This window comes from Petaurus breviceps, unplaced genomic scaffold (assembly GCF_028583685.1).
Source record: "Petaurus breviceps papuanus isolate PSGF00001 unplaced genomic scaffold, PetGlider_PUasm1.0 90845, whole genome shotgun sequence".
Taxonomy (NCBI): Eukaryota; Metazoa; Chordata; class Mammalia; order Diprotodontia; family Petauridae; genus Petaurus; species Petaurus breviceps.
Genome location: NW_027187359.1, coordinates 14,897,552 through 14,917,617, shown reverse-complemented (window position 1 = coordinate 14,917,617; position 20,066 = coordinate 14,897,552). Strand labels below are relative to the sequence as shown.

Genomic DNA, 20,066 nt, shown 5'->3' with positions numbered 1-20,066 from the left:
ATGCATTATTATAATCAATTAAACAATTCCATATAATCATGAAATACAGAAAAGCTAATTTAAAATCTAATAAAAATGTTACAAATATCAACCTTTCCTTAGCTTAATAATTTGTAAATATTTAAAAACAAAATTGTATTAAAACATCTCTTTGTATGTTCAAATTGTATCAGATTTGGATTCTGTTGTCTCAGCTTTCCTATGGTCATAAAGAGCCCAAAATATTACTCCACCTTGGGTTTCCGACAGCAGAGCTAAATGACAGAGTGAAACAACCTCCCTTTTGTCCACTCAGGTTCTAATATACCATTTATATGCTTGTTCAAAAACTTCCCTTAATGAGAAGTAGAGATGAGAGCCACATTTAAGAAACTGAAACGTCACCTTGTGCCAGACACTTATAAATTGAGATGTCCCAACTGGCTTCTTGATTTCCATTTGGCAAAATTTATTTTTCAGCATCATATATAAAAACATCTTTAATTTTCTAAGTGCTTTTGCATTTGGAATGCATATCTTTTCATTTAAATTTCCCAGAATTACAAATAACTTTTTGGACAGAGTTCTCAAATAGTATGCTTCTTAAACTATTTTTCTCATAGTGTACCTAATCTTAAAATGTCGCATAATTAGAAAATCATAATGAAGTCATCAGCCAATTATCATAAAACAGTTATCAGTCAACATTAGGATTGGTCTGGGCTTGTGATTTCATACGTGTGAGGATATCATGTAATATAAAACTCCCACGCCTCTAATGTATATCTGCAACTTACAGTTTTAGAGAGTTGCTTAGGGCACGGAGAGGGAAAGTGACTTTTTCCTGGTTCCACTGCCAGTATGAGTCAAAGACAGGACATAAATTCAGGTTGCCAGGGTGCCTCTCAAGTCAAGATACTGGTGATTAAAAGGATGGTATAACTACGATCACAATGTTGTATGTGATAAGAAAATCGTGCTCTAATTTAAGGAAGATATTTTGAACAGATGTGTTGGTACAGAAATGCCTGTGTACAATATTTAATCTATATTGCTGATTAATTCATCATTGTCAATTTAGAGCTTGAAGGGACTCCAAAGGCTATTTCAAATTCTTCATCTGAAGAGATGAGGAAATGAAATACTATTCCTGAATTTTTAAATAATCCTACGTATTTAATATTTTATTAAGGAGAGAAGCAACTGGAATAATGTTTTAACTTGGAAGACTTTGATTAATTATAACATAAAATGACACTATTACAAATTTCATAATATGAAAATAGTGCATGAAATTAAGATTTTTTAAAATCTCTTTTGTAAATAGGTTAACACAGAAATTTGAAGTCTACCTCAGGACTCCATACAACCAACTGAATGTAGCCATATTAATTAAGTGAAGAATGATGGAACAGAATTAAATTGTCAAGGTGTTAATTTTATCAATACATTTAAAGACATAGAATGTCTCATTCCATTAAGCTCTCTTTTCTGATCTTGAGCTGCTTAGCTATAGACATAGACATAAAGAGGAAGACAATAAGAAAAATATGAGACTACTTTCATTTTAAATTGGGGAGAAAGAAAGCAGAAGAGATAACTGATTAAAACAAAAAGGGTCTGAACAATTGCATTAATTAGATGGACAACATTTGTATAGTAAAAGAAATTGTAGTTATATTTCTTGAAGCAATGAGAAACTATAGTCAGTATTATAACTCAGACACATATAAATAATCAAATAGGTTTAGGTAGCATTGAGTTTTTAATGTGCTTATTTTTGCTGTTATTTGTTTTTCAGTTATATTCAACTCTTTTAGGGTTTTCTTGGCAAAGATACTGGAGTGACTTACCATTTTCTCCTCTAGTTATTCTTACAGATGAGAAAACTGAGACAGACAGGGTTAAGTGACTTGCCCAGAGTCATAAAGTTAATAAGTGTCTAAGGCTGAATTTGAACTTAGATCTTCCTGAATCTAGGCCTGGCAATCTATCCCATTATACCACCTAGCTGTTTTTACTTATAAACAATTTCAAACTCTCTGAAGCCCTATTCTAATGCTTCATTGTGGTATGGAGAGGATTTTGGGTTTCCTAACAAAATATGGAAAGTACTTATCAATCTGGAAAGGAATTATTATGTGGCTAATGACAGAAAGCATACATATTTTCAAAAGACTAGTCTGGCTAAAGACGAAGAGGTTCATTTACAGGTGGGCCAAAGTGATGGAATTTTTTGAACACAGCAACTCTCAAAGTTGTATATGTGATATGAACTACACTAGTGAAGGGAGTATTTATAAAGATGAAATTACACAGCCCTAAATTATTGCAATATGAACTTCAAGGACTAGGTCCTGATTTTTCTTTTTTGTGGAGGACCGGACCTGAGCTTTAGTAGCTGCAGAGGAACTACTCCTCAGTTTCCCTTAAGGAAACTATCTAAAAATATATGTCAAGCACTTGCTCTCCAAAAGACAGTCTTAGACGGGAACACAGACAGGTTAAGTAACTTGCCGAGCAACACACATCAAGTAAATGCCAAGAGACCAGACATGAGCTCCCCTTTTACTCAATCTAAAGGCTGGCTTCCTCTTCTCAATAAAACACTGACCCTCGGGTCCTTAACAAATGATGACAATGGAAGGCAGAGTCAATGTGGCAGGGTAAGAGGAAGCAGGACAGCCTACCTTTCCACTATACTTTCTTCACAATGATGTAGAAAAAGTAACAGACTGAATTATAATCAGGAAAGCTAAGAAAATATTCCCGTTGAGGCATTTTTACAAGCAAGAGTGCTTTAGGGAGACAGAGGTCTGCAGAGAATTTCAGTATCAAGGAACTAAAATGGAAAAGGACCAAGTCAGGGAACTAGGGAAGGAAAAAACAAGGGCATAAAGTGGCAGCTCTGCTGCTCACAACTAGTTCCACAGAGTGGAGGCACAGCTGGCCCTAGCTATATACTAAACAAAGAACAAGTACAGGAAAAGAACACTGTAGCACGGATCCTAGGAGCAGAAAAGTGATTCAGTGTTTGCCTTCAAACCAGCATTCATAAGTCTACAGTGGAAGAACCAGGGCAGAAACCTCAGACCAAAGTGGAATCAATAATACAATTGCTCTGAAGGTGCAGATCCCCCCAGTGTATTCCAAGCTTCAAACAAATTTTAGAATATTAACCTTTTATAATTTGAGGACCTGCTATTCAACTCCTTAGTCCATGTGTATTATAGATTTTTTGTTAATAGAAACTGAATTCTAAATAAAATACATTTGAAAATGTACTAGAGCCTTATGATTGAAGGCAATTTGAATGGAAAATTATTAATCTTGGATTTATCTTTGTATAAATGATAGCCCTCAATTATTAGGCTCCCTTAATGTGGGTCACACTTTTTATTTATTAGTCCAGGGCAGTTTACTGAAATTCCCAAGTAAAAGATGATGACAAACCCAATCCTCAGCCAGGATATTGCAAAGCTCAGATCAAGAGGGAAGTGACCAGATCTCATACTGGTTCATGCCACAATAGGAGCACTTAAAAATTTGCAGACCCCAAACCTGAGCTATCAAAGTAGAAGTATGTAAGAGTACAGAAGCTCAGACTAGCATCTTCCCTATCAGTATGCACAACTGAGAGCTAATATAAAGTTCAAACCTAATACACAGGCTGGAAAAATGAACAAACAAACAAAAACTCCAGCATAAAGAACTATCCTGGTGATAGGGAAATGTAAGATACAAACAGAAAGGAAGAGAATGACTTAAAAACACCTACAAGCAAAGTTTCAAAGAAAAATGCAACTTGGAGACAAGTCCAACAAGAATTCCCACATGAGGTTTATTTGATGAAAAGTTATTTTTGAAGTCAAATGAGAGGGGCGACCAGGTAGCACAGCGAGTAAGAGCACCAGCTCCAGTGTCGGGATGACCTGGAGATCGAATCCGGGCTCAGACACTTAACACCCACCCAGAAACACCTGGCCGTGTGTCACCTTGAACAAGTTACTTAACCCCAATTGCTTAGGGGCGGCCAGGTAGCTCAGCAAGTAAGAGCACCGGCTCCAGCGTCAGGATGACCTGGATCAAATCTGGGCTTAGATACTGAGTACCACACCCAGAAATAACTGGCCGTGTAACCTTGAGCAAGTTACTTAACCCCGATTGCTTTAAAAAAAAAAATCAAATGAGAACAGTGACAGAAAATATTTAAAAAGAAGTAAGAACTTAGGAATAAAAATGAGGAGAACTTCATATTTTTACGAAAAAGTACAAAACTTGACTAAAGAAAGTAATTCCTTGAAAATTAGAATTAGCCAAATGCAAATTACAGACTCTATGAGACATGACGAAATAACAAATGCTAAAAATGTTGCTAACTTCTGGCATAAAAAAGTGGAAGAGGTGGGACGGCCAGGTGGCGCAGTGTAAGAGCGCCAGCCCCAGAGTCGGGATACCTGGGTTCGGTTCTGGGCTCAGCTACTTAACACCCACACAAAATAACTGGCCGTGTAACCTTGAGCAAGTTACTTAACCCCAATTGCTTAGGGGCGGCCAGGAGGCGCAGTGAGTAAGAGTGCTGGAGTCAGGAGTGTCAGGAAACCATGGCACCCACACAAAAATAACTGGCCATGTAACCTTGAGCAAGTTACTTAACCCCAATTGCTCTTAAAAAAAAAAGTGGAAGAGGAGTAAAAGCAGCCCTGTAGTCAGTATGTGACTTGGAAATCATATAAAATGTAGAACTGCACCCCACATTAAGGAAACCTAAAAAGTGAGATTAAAGATTTATGAAAAGATAAATGCAGGATTAATAAATTTCTATTCAAACTAATTCTCTCAAATCATAAGCCTCTCTAGGGCATTTTCAAGCAATTTCATTTAAAATACAATTTCTTTTTAGCAAAAAACCTATTATATAAAACACACAAGCACTGATGAATTGCATAACAAGTCCTCAAATTGCAAAGGGCTAATATTCCAAAATTTGTTTAAAAATTGTAATACACTTTTTCCTAACTTCAAAGTTATCTTACCTTTGTAGTTTTAGGGCTGCAATGGACTTCAAAGGTCATCTAGTTGAACTCACTTATCATCATAACTAGCACTTACATAGTTACATTAAGTTTTGGAAAGTCCTTTATATATGTGACCTCACAAACTTTACAAAATATATAAATCAGGCATAGAGAAATTAAGTGTTTTGCGTATGGTCAGGGAAATGACAAATAACAGCTAGGATTTGAATCCACTCCAAATCTATCATTCAGAGCTGGGTTTCTAGGCTGGCTGGTAAATGAGTGTGTGTGTGTGTGTGTGTGTGTGTGTGTGTGTGTATAGATCTATCTATCTATTTCACAGTACGTGGCACACAGCTAGTGCTTAACATTTATGAACTATGAATAAAATAGCTTATAAAATTGTATATAATATCTCTTTTGATTATTATAATAACAATGTGAGACAGGAACTACAGGTATTATAAAGGACCCTTTGTAAATGCTTAATCTCAGACTCAGAAGAAGTTAAATTATTAGCCCTTGGTCATAAAAATATTTAAGAAATGTTTTGATCTTAAATATCACTGGAATTAGAAAATCAGAAAGATGGAAGATTTCTGATAACTGAGAAGTGAACTTGAAGGTAATTTAAAGGCTTTTAAACATTTTGGTGGTACTGTTTCCTATGTGTGCTTTCAAGTAAAATGTTCGTGTTTTCCAGTGAATTAAGTACATCATCACAAATTTTATGCAGCTAAAGATGAACAGTTTAGCTTAAAAGGGTAATGAAATAGGAAAGAACACTGGCAAGTGAAAGGTAAGAATATGTCTCTATTTGGAGTAGGTTCTTCTAAGGTAAATTAGAATCTTTTTACTATCTTAACAGGACTATAAACAATGTAAAGATCTAAAATAGTTACCAGGACGGCACCAAATCAAGCTTTATAATTCAATGGGTCCCTACACATAGACACACACACTGTGCTATAGTCTTTTGCTAGTTTTTCTGCAAGAACTATTAGCATAGTTAAATTTCAAAAGAAACAATTTGACATAAAAAATTTAAATTGTTTATTCTGAATTCATTGTTCAGTCATTTCAGTCTTGCTTGATGATTTGTGATCCCATTTTCGCATTTTCTTTGCAAAGATATTAGAGTGGTTTGATAGCTCATTTTATAGATGAGGAAACTGAAGCAAACAGGGTTAAGTGATTTGCTTTGGGTCACTGAGCTAGTAAGTGTCTAAGACTCGATGTGAACTCATGAAAATGAGTCTTCCTGATTCCAAGTCCAGGGTTCTATTCATGGCTGCACCTTGCTGAAAAGCATATAGAGAAAAGGTGCCAATGCACATATATCTTCACCCACCCCCCATATAACCTTAAAGTATGCTAGTTGTGTGAGGCCTTTAAGTCAGTAAAAATCTATAATAATAATGCAAACACAAAAGAATTACAGCATTTTCTGATATATTTTATAGGCTATTCTTCCAAAACTTATAACTAGTATTTATGGCTTTTTCTGAAGCACTGGAAAATAATAGCAATGACAAGAAGATGAAATATTAATAAGTTAGTCATTAAATAAAAATTCTAGGCCTTGTGCAAATACTTTGATGAATCAGGAATCTCAACCACGTGAGTACTCCCTTTAATCACTCATCCATGCTCTCTTACCCTATCGTCCTTGTCCATATTTTTCAGAAAATTCCCTACAAAGTATTCATACAATGCTATGGGACCCATCAATAAATCAATCTGTTGACACTGTGTGGATATAATTATTATTATAATTATTTGGCAAAGTGAGGTAGACTTCTAAATACCATGATACTAGAACAGCAGGAAAAGGGGATATTCAACAGGTTGATAAATATTTTGGCTTCTTAATGCTTAAGGTTTAAGATTTTTCTTTCATTCCTCAAAACAAACAGAAATTCATAACCAACAACCTATACTATATCTGAAAAACAGATGTTGGTTAATGTTAAGCAAAACATAACAGTATTATATCTTGACAGAACAAGGAGATACTCTTAATTAACCAAATCAGATTCTAAGACCATAAAAACTAATTGATATTCACATCTCATTTGATTATCATAATAACAATGTGAGATAGGAACTATAGGTATTATAATTCTATGCAAAAAGAAATATAATTTGTAGAACAGAAAACATATGATTTGCAGTTACTTTCATTGCTTCCACTTAAGACAGAAAAATAATGGTATTCTAATAACTTAACTAGCTCTTTCCTTGTCTAGGGAAAACTTTTTCAGTATGGTTCCATTTTTCTTCAAACTTTTTTCCATATTTTGGCATTTACTATGTCTCTTCTTTAGCAGTTGCTATTTTTTACTTTTTAAAAATGTATTTTGGAGGAATTACTTATTTTGGCTAATTTATCTTATTCTACTATATTATAGTATATCATTCTGCTATAATGTTTATTCTATAAAATTCCATATGTATGAAACTGTGCACATCTTAATGATAAAATACATAAAGCAACTAATATAAGGAATTTACATAATTAAGTAAAATATTATTCAGTGATCTACTGATTCCAGACAACAAAGCTTCTAACTTTTAATATCTATAGATAAGTCAATTTTTGATATTCAACTCCTCCAACACCAAATTCCTAAATACTAAGCATTGCTTGAGGTTATCATGTTAACTGGGTTATAAACCAATTTATGATAACATTAAGTAGGACCTTTTTTTGTAAGAAAATCCTTTCATACTTCCCTCAGAGACTGATTTAATAAAGTTGGGTTTTGTTTTTTTTTTTTGCTTTTTTGGAGGGCAGTTGGGGTTAAGTGACTTGCCCAAGGTCACACGGCTAGTTTTTGTGTCTGGATTTGAACTCAGGCCCTCCTGACTCCAGGGCCGGTGCTCTATTCACTGTGCCACCTAGCTGCCCCAATTTAATCAAGTCTTAACCTTTGCTCTTCCCTTTTTACTTGAAACCCCAACCTCCAACTTTATTAAAAGGAAGGCATAAGAGAAGCATAAAAATGGAAAAGGGAAAAAGAAAACTTAAGGGATTCAATAGAACTGAACTGTTTACATCCCTATATGGGAAGATGATATTTGTAACTCCTTAAGTACCCCTAATAGTAAAGCTAGAAGGAATATACATAGAAGGCATGGCTATAAAGCAAATTTGAGGGAATGACATAAAAATAATTAAAGGATGAGAAAGAGGAACATAATGGGTGTAGAAGGAAGAGAGATGTAGAATAAGGTAAATTATTTCACATGAAAAGGCATGCCAGACCTATTATAATAGAGGGAAAGCGGTGAGGGTGGGCAATGGACATCACTTGAACCTTACTTTTATCAGTATTGGCTCAAAGACGGAATGATATACACAATCAGTTGAATATAGAAATCTATCTTACCAAACATCAAAGTAGGAAGGGAGAAAGTAAGAGCAGGAAGAGGGGGGACTTACAGAAGTGAGGACAGATCAGGAGAAGTGGCAGGCAGAAGAAAAGTACTAGTGATGAGGGAAAGGTTCAAAGGAGAGAGAGGACAATAAACAGTAAGAAAAATAGGATAGAGGTAAATAGACAGTAATCCTAACTATGAATATGAATGAGATGAACCCTTCCATGAAATGGAAGTGGATAGCAGAGTGGATCAAAAATCAGAATCCTACAATATTTGTTAACAAGAAGTATGCTTGAAACAGAGAGACACACAGAATAAAGATAAGGAACTGGAGCAGAATCTATTATCCTTCAGTTGCAGTAAAAAAAAAAAAGCGGTAGCAAACCAGATATCAGACAAAGCAAAAATAGACCTAATTAAAAGAGATAAAGAAGGAAACTATAAATTGCTAAAAGATAAAATAGGCAATGAAGCAATACCAACACTAAACATATATGCACCAACTGGTATAGCATCCAAATTCTTTTTTTTTTTTTTAAAGCAATCGGGGTTAAATAAATTGCTCAAGGTTACACAGCCAGTTATTTCTGGGTGTGGTGCTACGTATCTGCACCCGGATTTGATCCCCAGGTCATCCCGACACTGGAGCCGGTGCTCTTACTTGCAGAGCCACCTGGCTGCCCCTATGCAATTGGGGTTAAGTAACTTGCTCAAGGTTACACGGCCAGGTGTTTCTGCGTGGGTGCTAAGTGTCAGAGCCCAGATTCGATCGCCAGGTCGTTCCAACACTGGACCCGGTGCTCTTACTCACTGTGCTACCTGGCCGCCCCTAGCATCCAAATTCTTAAAGGAAAAGTTAAGTGACTAAGAGGAAGAAATAGCAACCCTTCTCATAATTTGAGAAACTCAAACAAAAATTAAACAAGAAAGAAACTAAGGAGGTGAAGAGAATATTAGAAAAGTTAGATATAACAGATCTTTGGAGAAAACTGAATGGGAACAGAAATAAAAGCTTTCTCAGCAGCACATAGCACCACAAAAATATTGACCATGTAATGGGGCATAAAAAACTTAAAATCAAATGTAGAAAGGCAGAAATATTAAATGTATTCTTTTCAGATCATAATGCAATAAAAAAATTTACATTCAACAAGACAGTGGAAAGAAAGAATAAAAATAATTGGAAACTGACTAATCTATTCCTAAAGAATAAGTGGGTCAAAGGACAAATCACAGAAATAACCAATAATTTCATAAGAGAATGATAACAATTAGACAATATCCTAAAATTGATGGAATGCAAAGCAGTACTTAGGGGAACATTTATTTCTCTAAATAAAACAACACAGGGAAAGAACAGATCAATAAGTTGAACATGCAACTGAAAAGAATAAGAAATGGAACAAATTTTAAAATTCCAATTAAGCACCAAATGAGAAATCCTGAAAATGGAAGGTGAGATTCATAAAACTAAAAGTTAAAAAAAACCTACTGAACTAATAAATAAAACTAGGAAATGGTTTTATGTTGAAAAAAAAAAAATCCAGCAAGTTAGATAAGCCATTGGTTATTTGGTTAAAAAAAAAAACAAATACCCAGTATCAAAAATGAAGAATAAAGTCACCACCAATGAAGAAATTAAAGAAATCATTAGGAAATAGTTTGCCCAATTATATGCCAATAAATTTGACAATCTAAGACAAATCAATGAATGTTTACAAAGATATAAAGTAGCTAGATTAATAGATGAGGAAATAGAATGGCTAAATAACCTCATCGTAGAAAAAGAAATTGAAAAAGCCAGTAATAACCTCTCTAAGGAAAAATCCCCAGGGTCAGATGGGTTCACAAGTGACTTCTACCAAACATTTTAAGAATTAAAGAATTCCAATACTATATAAACTATTTGGAGAAATAGGCAAAGAAGCCCTGCCAAACTCCTTTTATGACAAAAATATGTTGCTGATAAGTAAACCTGTAAGAGAGAAAACTGAAAAAGAAAATTATAGAACAATTCCTCTAATGAATATTGATGCGAAAATTTTGAACATACTACTACTAGCAAGGCAATTACAGCCATACAGCACAAGGATTAAATTTATATACCAGCTAGGATTTATACCAGGAATGCAGAGTTGGTTCAATATTAGGAAAACTTAATACAATCAACCATATAAATAACAAAACCAACAGAAATCATTATGATAATCTCAACAGACGCTGCAAAACTTTTGACAAAATATAGAACCCATTCCTATTAAAAAAAACTGGAGAGCATGGTACTAAAGAGAGCATTCCTTTAAATGATAAGCAGTATCTACTGAAAACCATCAGCAAACATCAACTGTTTGGTGAATAAGTTAGAAGCATGATCAGGAGTGAAGCAAGGATGGTCATTATTACCATAATTATTCAATACAGGATTAGAAATAATGGCTATAACAATAAGAGAAGAAAAAGAAATTGAAGGAATTAAAATAGGCAGTGAGGAAACAAAGCTATCATTCTTTGCAGATGATATGACGGTATATGTAGAGAACCCTAGAGAATCAACTAAAAAACTACTTGAAATAATTAACAATTTTAGCAAAGTTGCAAGATACACGATAAACCTAAATAAATCATTAGCATTTCTTTATATAACCAACAAAGCCCAGCAGCAAGAGACAGAAAGCAAAATTTCATTTAAAATAACTGTAAATAATATAAAATACTTGGGAGGTTACCTGTTAAGACAAACCCAGGAACCATATGCACACAATTGTGAAACATTTTTTAAACAAAGTCAGATCTAAACAACTGGGAAAATATCAATTGTTTATGGTTGGGCTGAGTCAATATAATAAAAATGACAATTCTAACTAAGGTAATTTACTTATTCAGTGCCATACCAATCAAAGTACCAAAAAATTATTAGAAAAAATAACAAAATTTATTTGGAAGAAAAAAATGCCAAGAATATCAAGGGAATTAATGAAAAAAATTGTAAAGGAAGACTGTCTAGAAATACCAAATCTCAACTTATATTATAAAGCAGTAATCATCAAAACTATCTGGTACTAGGTAAGAAACAGTGGAACACAAGACATAGTAGTAAATGACCATAGTAACCTAGTGTTTGGCAAACCCAAAGACCTCAGCTTTTGAGATAATAACTCCCTATCTGACAAAAACTGCTGGGAAACTAAGGCACAAACTAGGTATAGACGAATATCTCACACTACATACCAAGATAAGGTTGAAATGGGTATATGATTTAGACATAAAAGCTGACAGCAAAAGCAAAAAGGAATAGTCAATCTGTCAGATCTATGGAGTAAGGAAGAATTCATGAACAAACAAGAGAAAGAGAGCATTTTGAAATGTAAAATAAATCATTTTGATTATACTAAATTAAAAAGCTTTTGTACAAACAAAACCAATGCAATGAAGATTAGAAGGAAAGCAGAAATATGGGAAACAATCTTTATAGCAAGTGCTTCTGATAAGGACCTCATTTCTCAAATATATACAGAACTGAATCAATTTTATAAGAATACAAGCCATTTCCCAACTGATAAATGGTCAAAGGATATGAACAGGTTGATTTCAAAGCTATCTATAGGCATATGAAAAAGTGTTCTAAATCACTGCTGACTACAGAAATACAAATTAAAATACCTCTGAGGTACCGCCTCACACCTATCAGATTGGTTTATACGACAAAAAAAAGGAAAAATGATAAATGTTGGAGAAGATATGGGAAAGTTGGGACACTAATGCACTATTGGTAGAGTTGTAAACTGATCTAACCACTCTGAAGAGCAATTTGGAAGGGGCAACCAAACTGTGCACACCTGACCTAGCAATACCACTTTTAAGTCTTTATCCCAAAGACATCATTAAAAAGGACGAAGGACCTACGTGTGCAAAAATACTTACAGTGATCCTTTTCATGGTGGCAAAATATTGATATTGAAGATATGTCCATCAATTGGAGAATGGCTGAACAAGCTGTGGTGTATCAATGTAATGTAATACTACTGTGCAATAAGAAATGATGAACAGACAGATTTCAGAAAACTTGGAAAGACATGTACAAACTGATGCAAAGTAAAATGAACAGAGCCAGGAAAACATAATACACAGTATCAGCAACACTGTGTGATGATCAACTATGAATGACACAGCATTTCTTAGACAAGTACAAATGACTCATGAAGGAAAATGCTATCCACATCAAGATAAAGAAATGATGGACTCTGAACATAAATTGAAGTATGCTTTTTTCACTTACTTTATTCTTTTTCATGTTTTTTTTTGTTTTGATATGTTTATTCTTTAACAACTGTGACTACCATGGAAATATATTTTACTTGATAGCACATGTATAACCCATACCAAATTGCCTACCATTTAAGGAAGAGGGAAGGGAAATGAAGGGAGGGAGAAAGTATGTAACTCAAAATCTTGTAAAAAGGAATGTTCAAAATTGTCTTGACATGTAACTGGGGAAGAAATAAAATATTAAATAGAAAAAAGCAATATATATGCATAAAAAAATAAAGCGTAGTATGGTCTAAAAAACAACCCAACTCAAATACTACTGTTTTCCAGGAAACATTCTATAATGCAACTCAACTTGTACTGACTGCTCCCCTCTCACCCAAAGGACCTGACAGAGCACTTTGTCTCACTTTGTAAAACTATGTATTTTAGTTATCTAAATTGTTTTATTCTTTTAAAGCATATTAATGTAGGCTCCTTATACATAATCTCTATCTCCCAACACCTGAAAAAATAATGGTTTTTAAAAAATATCGCATAAAGAAAAAGATAAATAGATTTGTTCTATCATTATCATTCCAAGGGTTGAGGTGATTCTTAACCAGTTTTGGAGTACAGGTCCTAAGAAAACTTGGGTCATATCCAACTCTACAATATACTCAGTGTGAACAACTGAGAGACTGACTGAAGGTATAGAGGGGCATTTTAAAAATATATATTATGCAGAAAAGTAATAAAAAGAGTACTACCTATAAAGAAGTAAAATGGAGTCATAAAGAGCTGATCTTAGCATCAAGAAAAACTGAGGTCAAGTTCTGCTGCTGGTACATAATAGTTGTGTGACTGTGACCAAATGTCCGAGAGGCTAAATTATAAACAGGTGTGTTAATCTGTACTAATGAAGCATGCTTCCATCCCAGGAAGTTTCCCATACTAAAGATATCACACCTCTAATCAGAAAGACAGATAAATGCACATGTACATATATACATACATACACACACACAGATGGAAAACATGTCACATTATAAAGAGAGATAAGATTTTTTTAAACAGTTTTAAAGAAAATTTTCACACAAACCAGAAATGGAAATGTTAGACAAAAACAATTTCTGGTATTATACTTATATTACATGTAAATAACAAATTCAACTTACTTGTTGAATTACGTCTGGATATAGCATGGGTAACCTCTCTGCAATTAGAGCCAACCCACCCATTCCTGCAAAAACTTGCAATGGTGATTGAATAGGACAGGTTTCAAGAAAAGATTCATCCAACACTGTTTCCATACATTCATCATTTGGGGTGATAATTTCATCTTCCGGACAGCTCCCAAGTAAGTCAACATGATCTACAGTGATGAAATGACAAGGAAGAAAGATATAAAAAAAGAATATAGCATTACTATATTTATAACATTTATTTTATTTAAAAAATCAGATGAGACTATCTCGATTATTTTAAAAAATCGTAATTTAATGAAAATAACTTAATTTTTTCCTGAGTATAAAAATGTATATGTTTCTCAGGCTTATGCAAGGAATTTGAGGACTATGAGTGAAGATAAAAACATTATTGGCTGCATGTCCTATCAGATTCCAAAAACTGATCTGAAAATAACTTCTCCAGCTAAAATATGTGTCCTTTAGATAAGTGAAACTAGTGAAACTATAAGACCTAGAGATTATCTAAATAAGGCAAATTATAAAGACACAAGATATTTCACCCTAATCTCCAATTCTCTGTCCCTCCTTGGTTTATTCACTTTTCTGTCCCCTATAAATAATTCTAAAGGGAGAAACACAAATTTTAATTAATAAAGGCATAACTAGGTCTCAAGGAAAACAATAATATCCAAAAAATACAGACTAAAAATACCAACTTTAAAAGTAATCAGTCAAGAAAAACTATAACCATTTAAGTAAAAACTTCCCTTTATGATTTTCTATACTCTAAAAATAAGATTTGCCATATGTCTAATAATTCCTAAAGAGAAGAGAGAACCAGACTGCAAATTTGGGAGTTGAATGGACTACATCTTTTTCACTAAAAGCAAGAATTTGGCAAACCTATACATTTTCTATTTCAGATTCTTAACTGCATAATGAAAATGTTAATGCCTGCTACTGTCTCATAGGACTACTACATAAATTAATGGAACGTCTATAAAATACCTTAAGCTTCCTGTATGAGGAGAATTCTTTATTTATAAATTTTCTATCAACTTTTTCTTTTTAAAAGTAACATAAACATTTGTCTTGATTATTTAATACCACAGCCCAGACAGATATATTAGAGATATTTCCCCACAACTGCTAGTGAAAGAGATATGAAGAAATAAAGTTGTTGTTTTAGTACTCTAACATAGTTTGAATTATATGTCAGTGCTTCTGAAGCAACTAATTGAAATTGTCCTCCTAAACAAGAGATTCTAAATATAGCAAGGACAGTCAAATACATACCTTTCTCAGTATGGAGTCTTTTAAAAGAATCTGTTTTTGAAAGACTTGGGTCTGAAATAACTTTAGAGCCCAATTTAACAGTCAAATCAATTGAACGGTATCCTTGAGGGAGCTTCCGATCATACAGTAGAGTTAAAAGCTGGGCAAGAGTCATCTCTGCTGGCAGTGGTTGGCCTAAGAACAACATAACCAAGACACTTTTTGTGTAAAAGTTAGCAGGATATTTTGGTTAGAACCATTTAATTAAACACACTAAATAGTAAGGTGGAGAAAAAAAACCTGCCATCTCCTAAGCCATAACTTTACAATACAATTAATTCATCAATTAGGATCTCTTAATTTTGGTGGGAAATGAATTTTTACCAATAATAACAGTCCTTCAAGAGAAATGATCAGAAAAATATCGTCTTTTAAAGCCCTACAAAAACTAACTGAATTTTAGGTTTGGGAATAAGGGGAAGAAAGTAGAGCATAAATTATCCTCCAAATTTGAATGGTTACCTGCCTCAAATGTTAAAGGTATAAATACTTGTAAAAGGGGATCAGAGCTGCTTATATCTACTGTAGATTCTTTGTTGGGTTAAGGATATCCTGTTTAACTCCTAGTAATGGGACTAAGAATTTCTTGACCAAGATAATACTTACAAACAAATTCTTACCAATCATTGCTTTCTTTGCTGTCACAAACCTCAATATTCATCCTAATCTTAATTTTAATAGCGTTAAATTCACATAAACAAAATAAGTACCACTTAAAATGTGTCAGACTTTGGAACCTTATTGTTATGAGTTAAAAAAATGGCAGTTAATAGCCTAGAGTAGATAAAGTGGACAGGAAAGTTATACAAATTCAGGTATTTGTTTAATCAGGGATTCAAAGAATACACTGAAATTAATTGTAAACAAAATACTTATTCAAAATAATAACAAGCATTTATATAGCACTTTAACGTTTACAAAGTGCTTTGCATACAAGGTATGTCTTTTGTGTGGTTTTAACTTGTATGTAAAGCTATTATAATTTTAAACAACTGAAGCATAAACTTTGCAACACTACTATATCAGTTGATCTTTACAACACTGAAGGTAGGTGGTATTATTATCTGCACTTTACAGATGAAACTGAGGCAGAGATTAAGTGACTTGCCCAAAGTCACAAAGCTAGTATATATCTTAGGCAAAATATGAACCCAGTTCTTCCTGACACCAGGTCCAACACTAACACTGTGCATTCTAGCCATGAAATAAAGAGTCTGGGTTCCTTTTACCACCTCTGGAAATGACTAGTATGTGCGCTTATTTTTCTGCTTCTTCTATGACTATGAAAAAATTATGCACACTGGCTTGAGAATTTAACACTGAAATATCTCCTAGAAGGTAACATTTCCGGGAATTAATAAATTAAAATTTCAATGCAAACCAATTACTCTATCAACAACTAAAATAATTTGAGTTTTCAAGTTTGAAACCAAGATTGACCATTCATAGAAATTTTACATAATCAATCTTTTACCTAGACTAAGAAGCATCCATATTGAGTTAGTGGATACATATTGTACTGAAAGAGAAATGATGAAGAAATTAAAGAATTATTTTAGAACTGAAACATAAGAAGGGTAAGGGATAATCTATTTAGATCAAAAATAGAGCACCTAGTATATTATTAACATGTCTTGCTAATCAATCAATATATATTAAGAATGTACTATAGTGCCATGGAGTATACTTGGCACTGGGAAATAAATACAAAGAATAAAACAATAACTATTTGCCATGAACTTTCATTATAACTGGGGAGACAAGTATATATATAATAGTATATACAGCGTGTGTGTGAATACCATATATAACACATACATGCATATATGGTATTATGTATAAGCATATGCTTATGTAAACATATATTCATGCATACACATACAAAATCCTATAATGGTAAATTGATAGCCAATTCTGGATAGTAAGTCACTGGGGAAATATCACTCAAGGTACTACTGAATGAACTAAGCACATTTAACCTGAAGAAGACCAAGGGAAAGAAAACAGCTTGTAATTGAGGGAATTGATAAATATTGAGTGCTACTATGTGCCCATAATATATTAGTCAATAAGGAAACAAATACATTCTTTTTTTTTTTTTAAGCAATCGGGGTTAAGTAACTTGTTCAAGGTTACACGGCCAGTTATTTCTGGGTGTGGTGCTGAGTATCTGAGCCCGGGATTCAATCTCCAGGTCATCCCGACACTGGAGCCGGTGCTCTTACTTGCTGAGCTACCTGGCCACCCAACAAATACATTCTAGTGGGGGATACAACAAGTACATATGTAAGTATAAACAGAATGTAAAGAACAGAAATACAAATAAATACAAAGTATTTAAATATGAGTTAGTTTGAGATAGGAGGGCACCAGCATTTGGAGCGATAAGGATTCACAGAGCAAACTGCATTCCTGAGGGGAGATGGGGATTATTGTTTGTAAAGTACAAAGAAAAGGATGGTCCTGGCTAGATCACAGGGTGGTAGGAAGAAAAATTATTAATGATACTAGAAACTTTGGTTGGAACAAGTTATGGATTAATCAGTCATCTACACAGAGAAGGATAATTAAAACCACGGCATATTATGAGATTATCCATAAATTACTGAGAAAGATGAACACCTGTGATCAATCTTGAGAAATACCCATAACTAGGGGAAAGGCCATGAAGGATGAGCCTATAAAGGAAATAGAGATGTAAAGCTCAGACAGCAACTGAATATACAGAAAGGGGAGGGTATCCAGGAAAGGGGTGTTCAACAGGGTCAAATGCAGTGGACAAGAATGAGGAATGACCATCAGTTTTGCAATTAGGGATCAATGATAACTTTGGAGAGCTTAGTTTCAGTTAAATGATAAAGTCAAAAGAAGGAATACATAAGGTTAAGGAATAAGAAGAAAAGAAATGCAGGGAAGTATCTATTGCTTTTACATAGGGGTCTAGCGAAGACTTATTTTTTTAAACAGAGGTAGGAAAGGAATTAAGAGATGGAGAGAGACTGAAAATTAGAAAAAGGAGATGAATGAAGTTGTAATCTTTTGGAGAAGAAGGGAGGAACGACATTAAAGGCACAGAGAAAGTTCACTTCATTTTTAGAGACTGAAAGAAAGCAGGCTAGAACCAAGGATTATATCAAAGAGTTTTAAGATGAATATTGAGAGAAGAGGAAGCTCACATTGAACATCCTCAATTTTCATAGGAAAGTAAGAGGTTAGGGCCTCATCTGACAGAGAGTGGGAAGGCCTGAGAAATAAGAAGGCTGAAAAACTTTTGAATGGAATGAGAGAAAAAATCTTTTAAGGAGGAATAAAAAGACAGCCTGGTTATCATAAATTTACAATGCACACAGCAGGGTTTTATGTCTTCTTTCAGACTGATTCAAAAGCACAGGAATAGCAATAAAGAAGAGAGATAAGGGAGGTGTGAAGTGTGGGGTAGAGCTGAAGTTTGTGAAGGAAGGAATGGTGAAAGGATAAAGGGACAAGGGATTACAGAGTAGAAGTTAGTCTAGAGCTTAATTAGCTAACTACACGGTCAAAATTAGTGAGAGAGATATGAAGTCAAACTCAGTAATTCTCTCAAAGAGTACTGAGGGGTAGAGAGATTGATGCTCTCAATAAAGGTGGAGAATATTTCAGGAAAAGTGAGGCATTGGAGAACTTAAAATCAGTTTCTCTTTTAAATAATGACATGTAGCATTTACAAATTCCTATATGTAAAACTGGAGGCCAAAATACATTGTGAATGCTGCTGCTGATACAAATCTGTAGAGCTAAAATAAACTGAAAATAATTATTCAGCTACTCTACCATTCTGAAAATTACCTGGCAAATGTTTGTGGTATAGGTGAAAAACAGGAACAGTAATGGTTTTGCTGGAAGACTCTGTTGCTGATGAAGAGCTACTACCTACTTTATCTGGCATTGTTCTTCCTCTCCTTGATGGGGGACGAGGTGGTGTGGATGATACAGCTCGTTTAGACTGGGATTTCAAACCTAAGGAAAAAATGAAACAAACAAATAATAGATTTTAAGTTGTTGAAGTTATTTGATAAAAAGGTTCCCTGAAGGGAGCAGTTATGGACACCTGAGAGGAAGATATATATGTATCTGTTGCATATATCTATGTGTTTATACATGTGCAGGCATATTAACTAGTGGACTAACAGTTACTGAATAATAAACATTCTTGGCCTTGAGTTGGTCAATAATGAGTAGATGATGATGCTGAGCCCTGAAGCAAATTTGGCTTTCAGAAATCAACACAATTTTGGCAAAAAAGAACAACAATAAAACAAAAATTTTTAGTAGAGATTATACATATTGTCATTTATTAAGCAAAGTGAAAACAGTTAAGAAGCCAAAACTATGGCCAACAGGTGACTTCTGTTGCCCCTCATAACCAGACAACAGATGGGTAAACTAGACTAAGAAGGAGAAAGAAAAAGGAAAGAATTAAAAGATGAGATCAAAAAAAGAGGCACAAAGACTAGCTAGGGTAAGAAAAAAAAAGAAATCCTCATAATATGCCTAATGTCACATAATATTATGAGTTTGGACTTTAGTTTCAAATTTACAAAGCTCTCTATACAAGATTTCATTTTTACATTTTACCTTGTGAGACAAGATTGTAACATTTTAAGCTGTAACTAATACATATTCTAGTTAATTTCTCTCCCCCACTAATAATTCAACATTTATCATCCACCATGTGACTCTTCAAGTTTCTCCAATTATATACTTCCACATGAGAACATTAGAAGGAAAAATTCCATTCATCTTTATTCATTAACTATTCAGTTAGAACTTTTTCAGCCTTGCTTGGAAACTATGGCAATTTTGGTCACAAATCCTGAAGATATGGGGTCACACACACACACACACACACACACACACACACACACACACACACACA

At 33.9% G+C, this 20,066-nt stretch overlaps 1 protein-coding gene across 8 annotated transcripts in view; it reads right to left on the bottom strand.

The window, feature by feature from the left end:
• Positions 1 to 20,066, bottom strand: part of BIRC6 (baculoviral IAP repeat containing 6) — a 317,039-nt gene that overhangs the window by 104,801 nt on the left and 192,172 nt on the right. For all 8 annotated transcript variants that reach the window (XR_011165250.1, XM_069072166.1, XM_069072160.1 and 5 more), the window contains 3 exons: positions 18,977 to 19,147; positions 15,113 to 15,286; positions 13,805 to 14,001 (listed from right to left, as the gene is read on the bottom strand). Coding sequence is in view for 7 of the 8 variants with exons in the window: in XM_069072166.1 (XP_068928267.1) it covers positions 13,805 to 14,001; positions 15,113 to 15,286; positions 18,977 to 19,147 (542 nt within the window). In the remaining variant the exon portion in view is untranslated. The remainder of the gene's footprint in view (positions 1 to 13,804; positions 14,002 to 15,112; positions 15,287 to 18,976; positions 19,148 to 20,066) is intronic.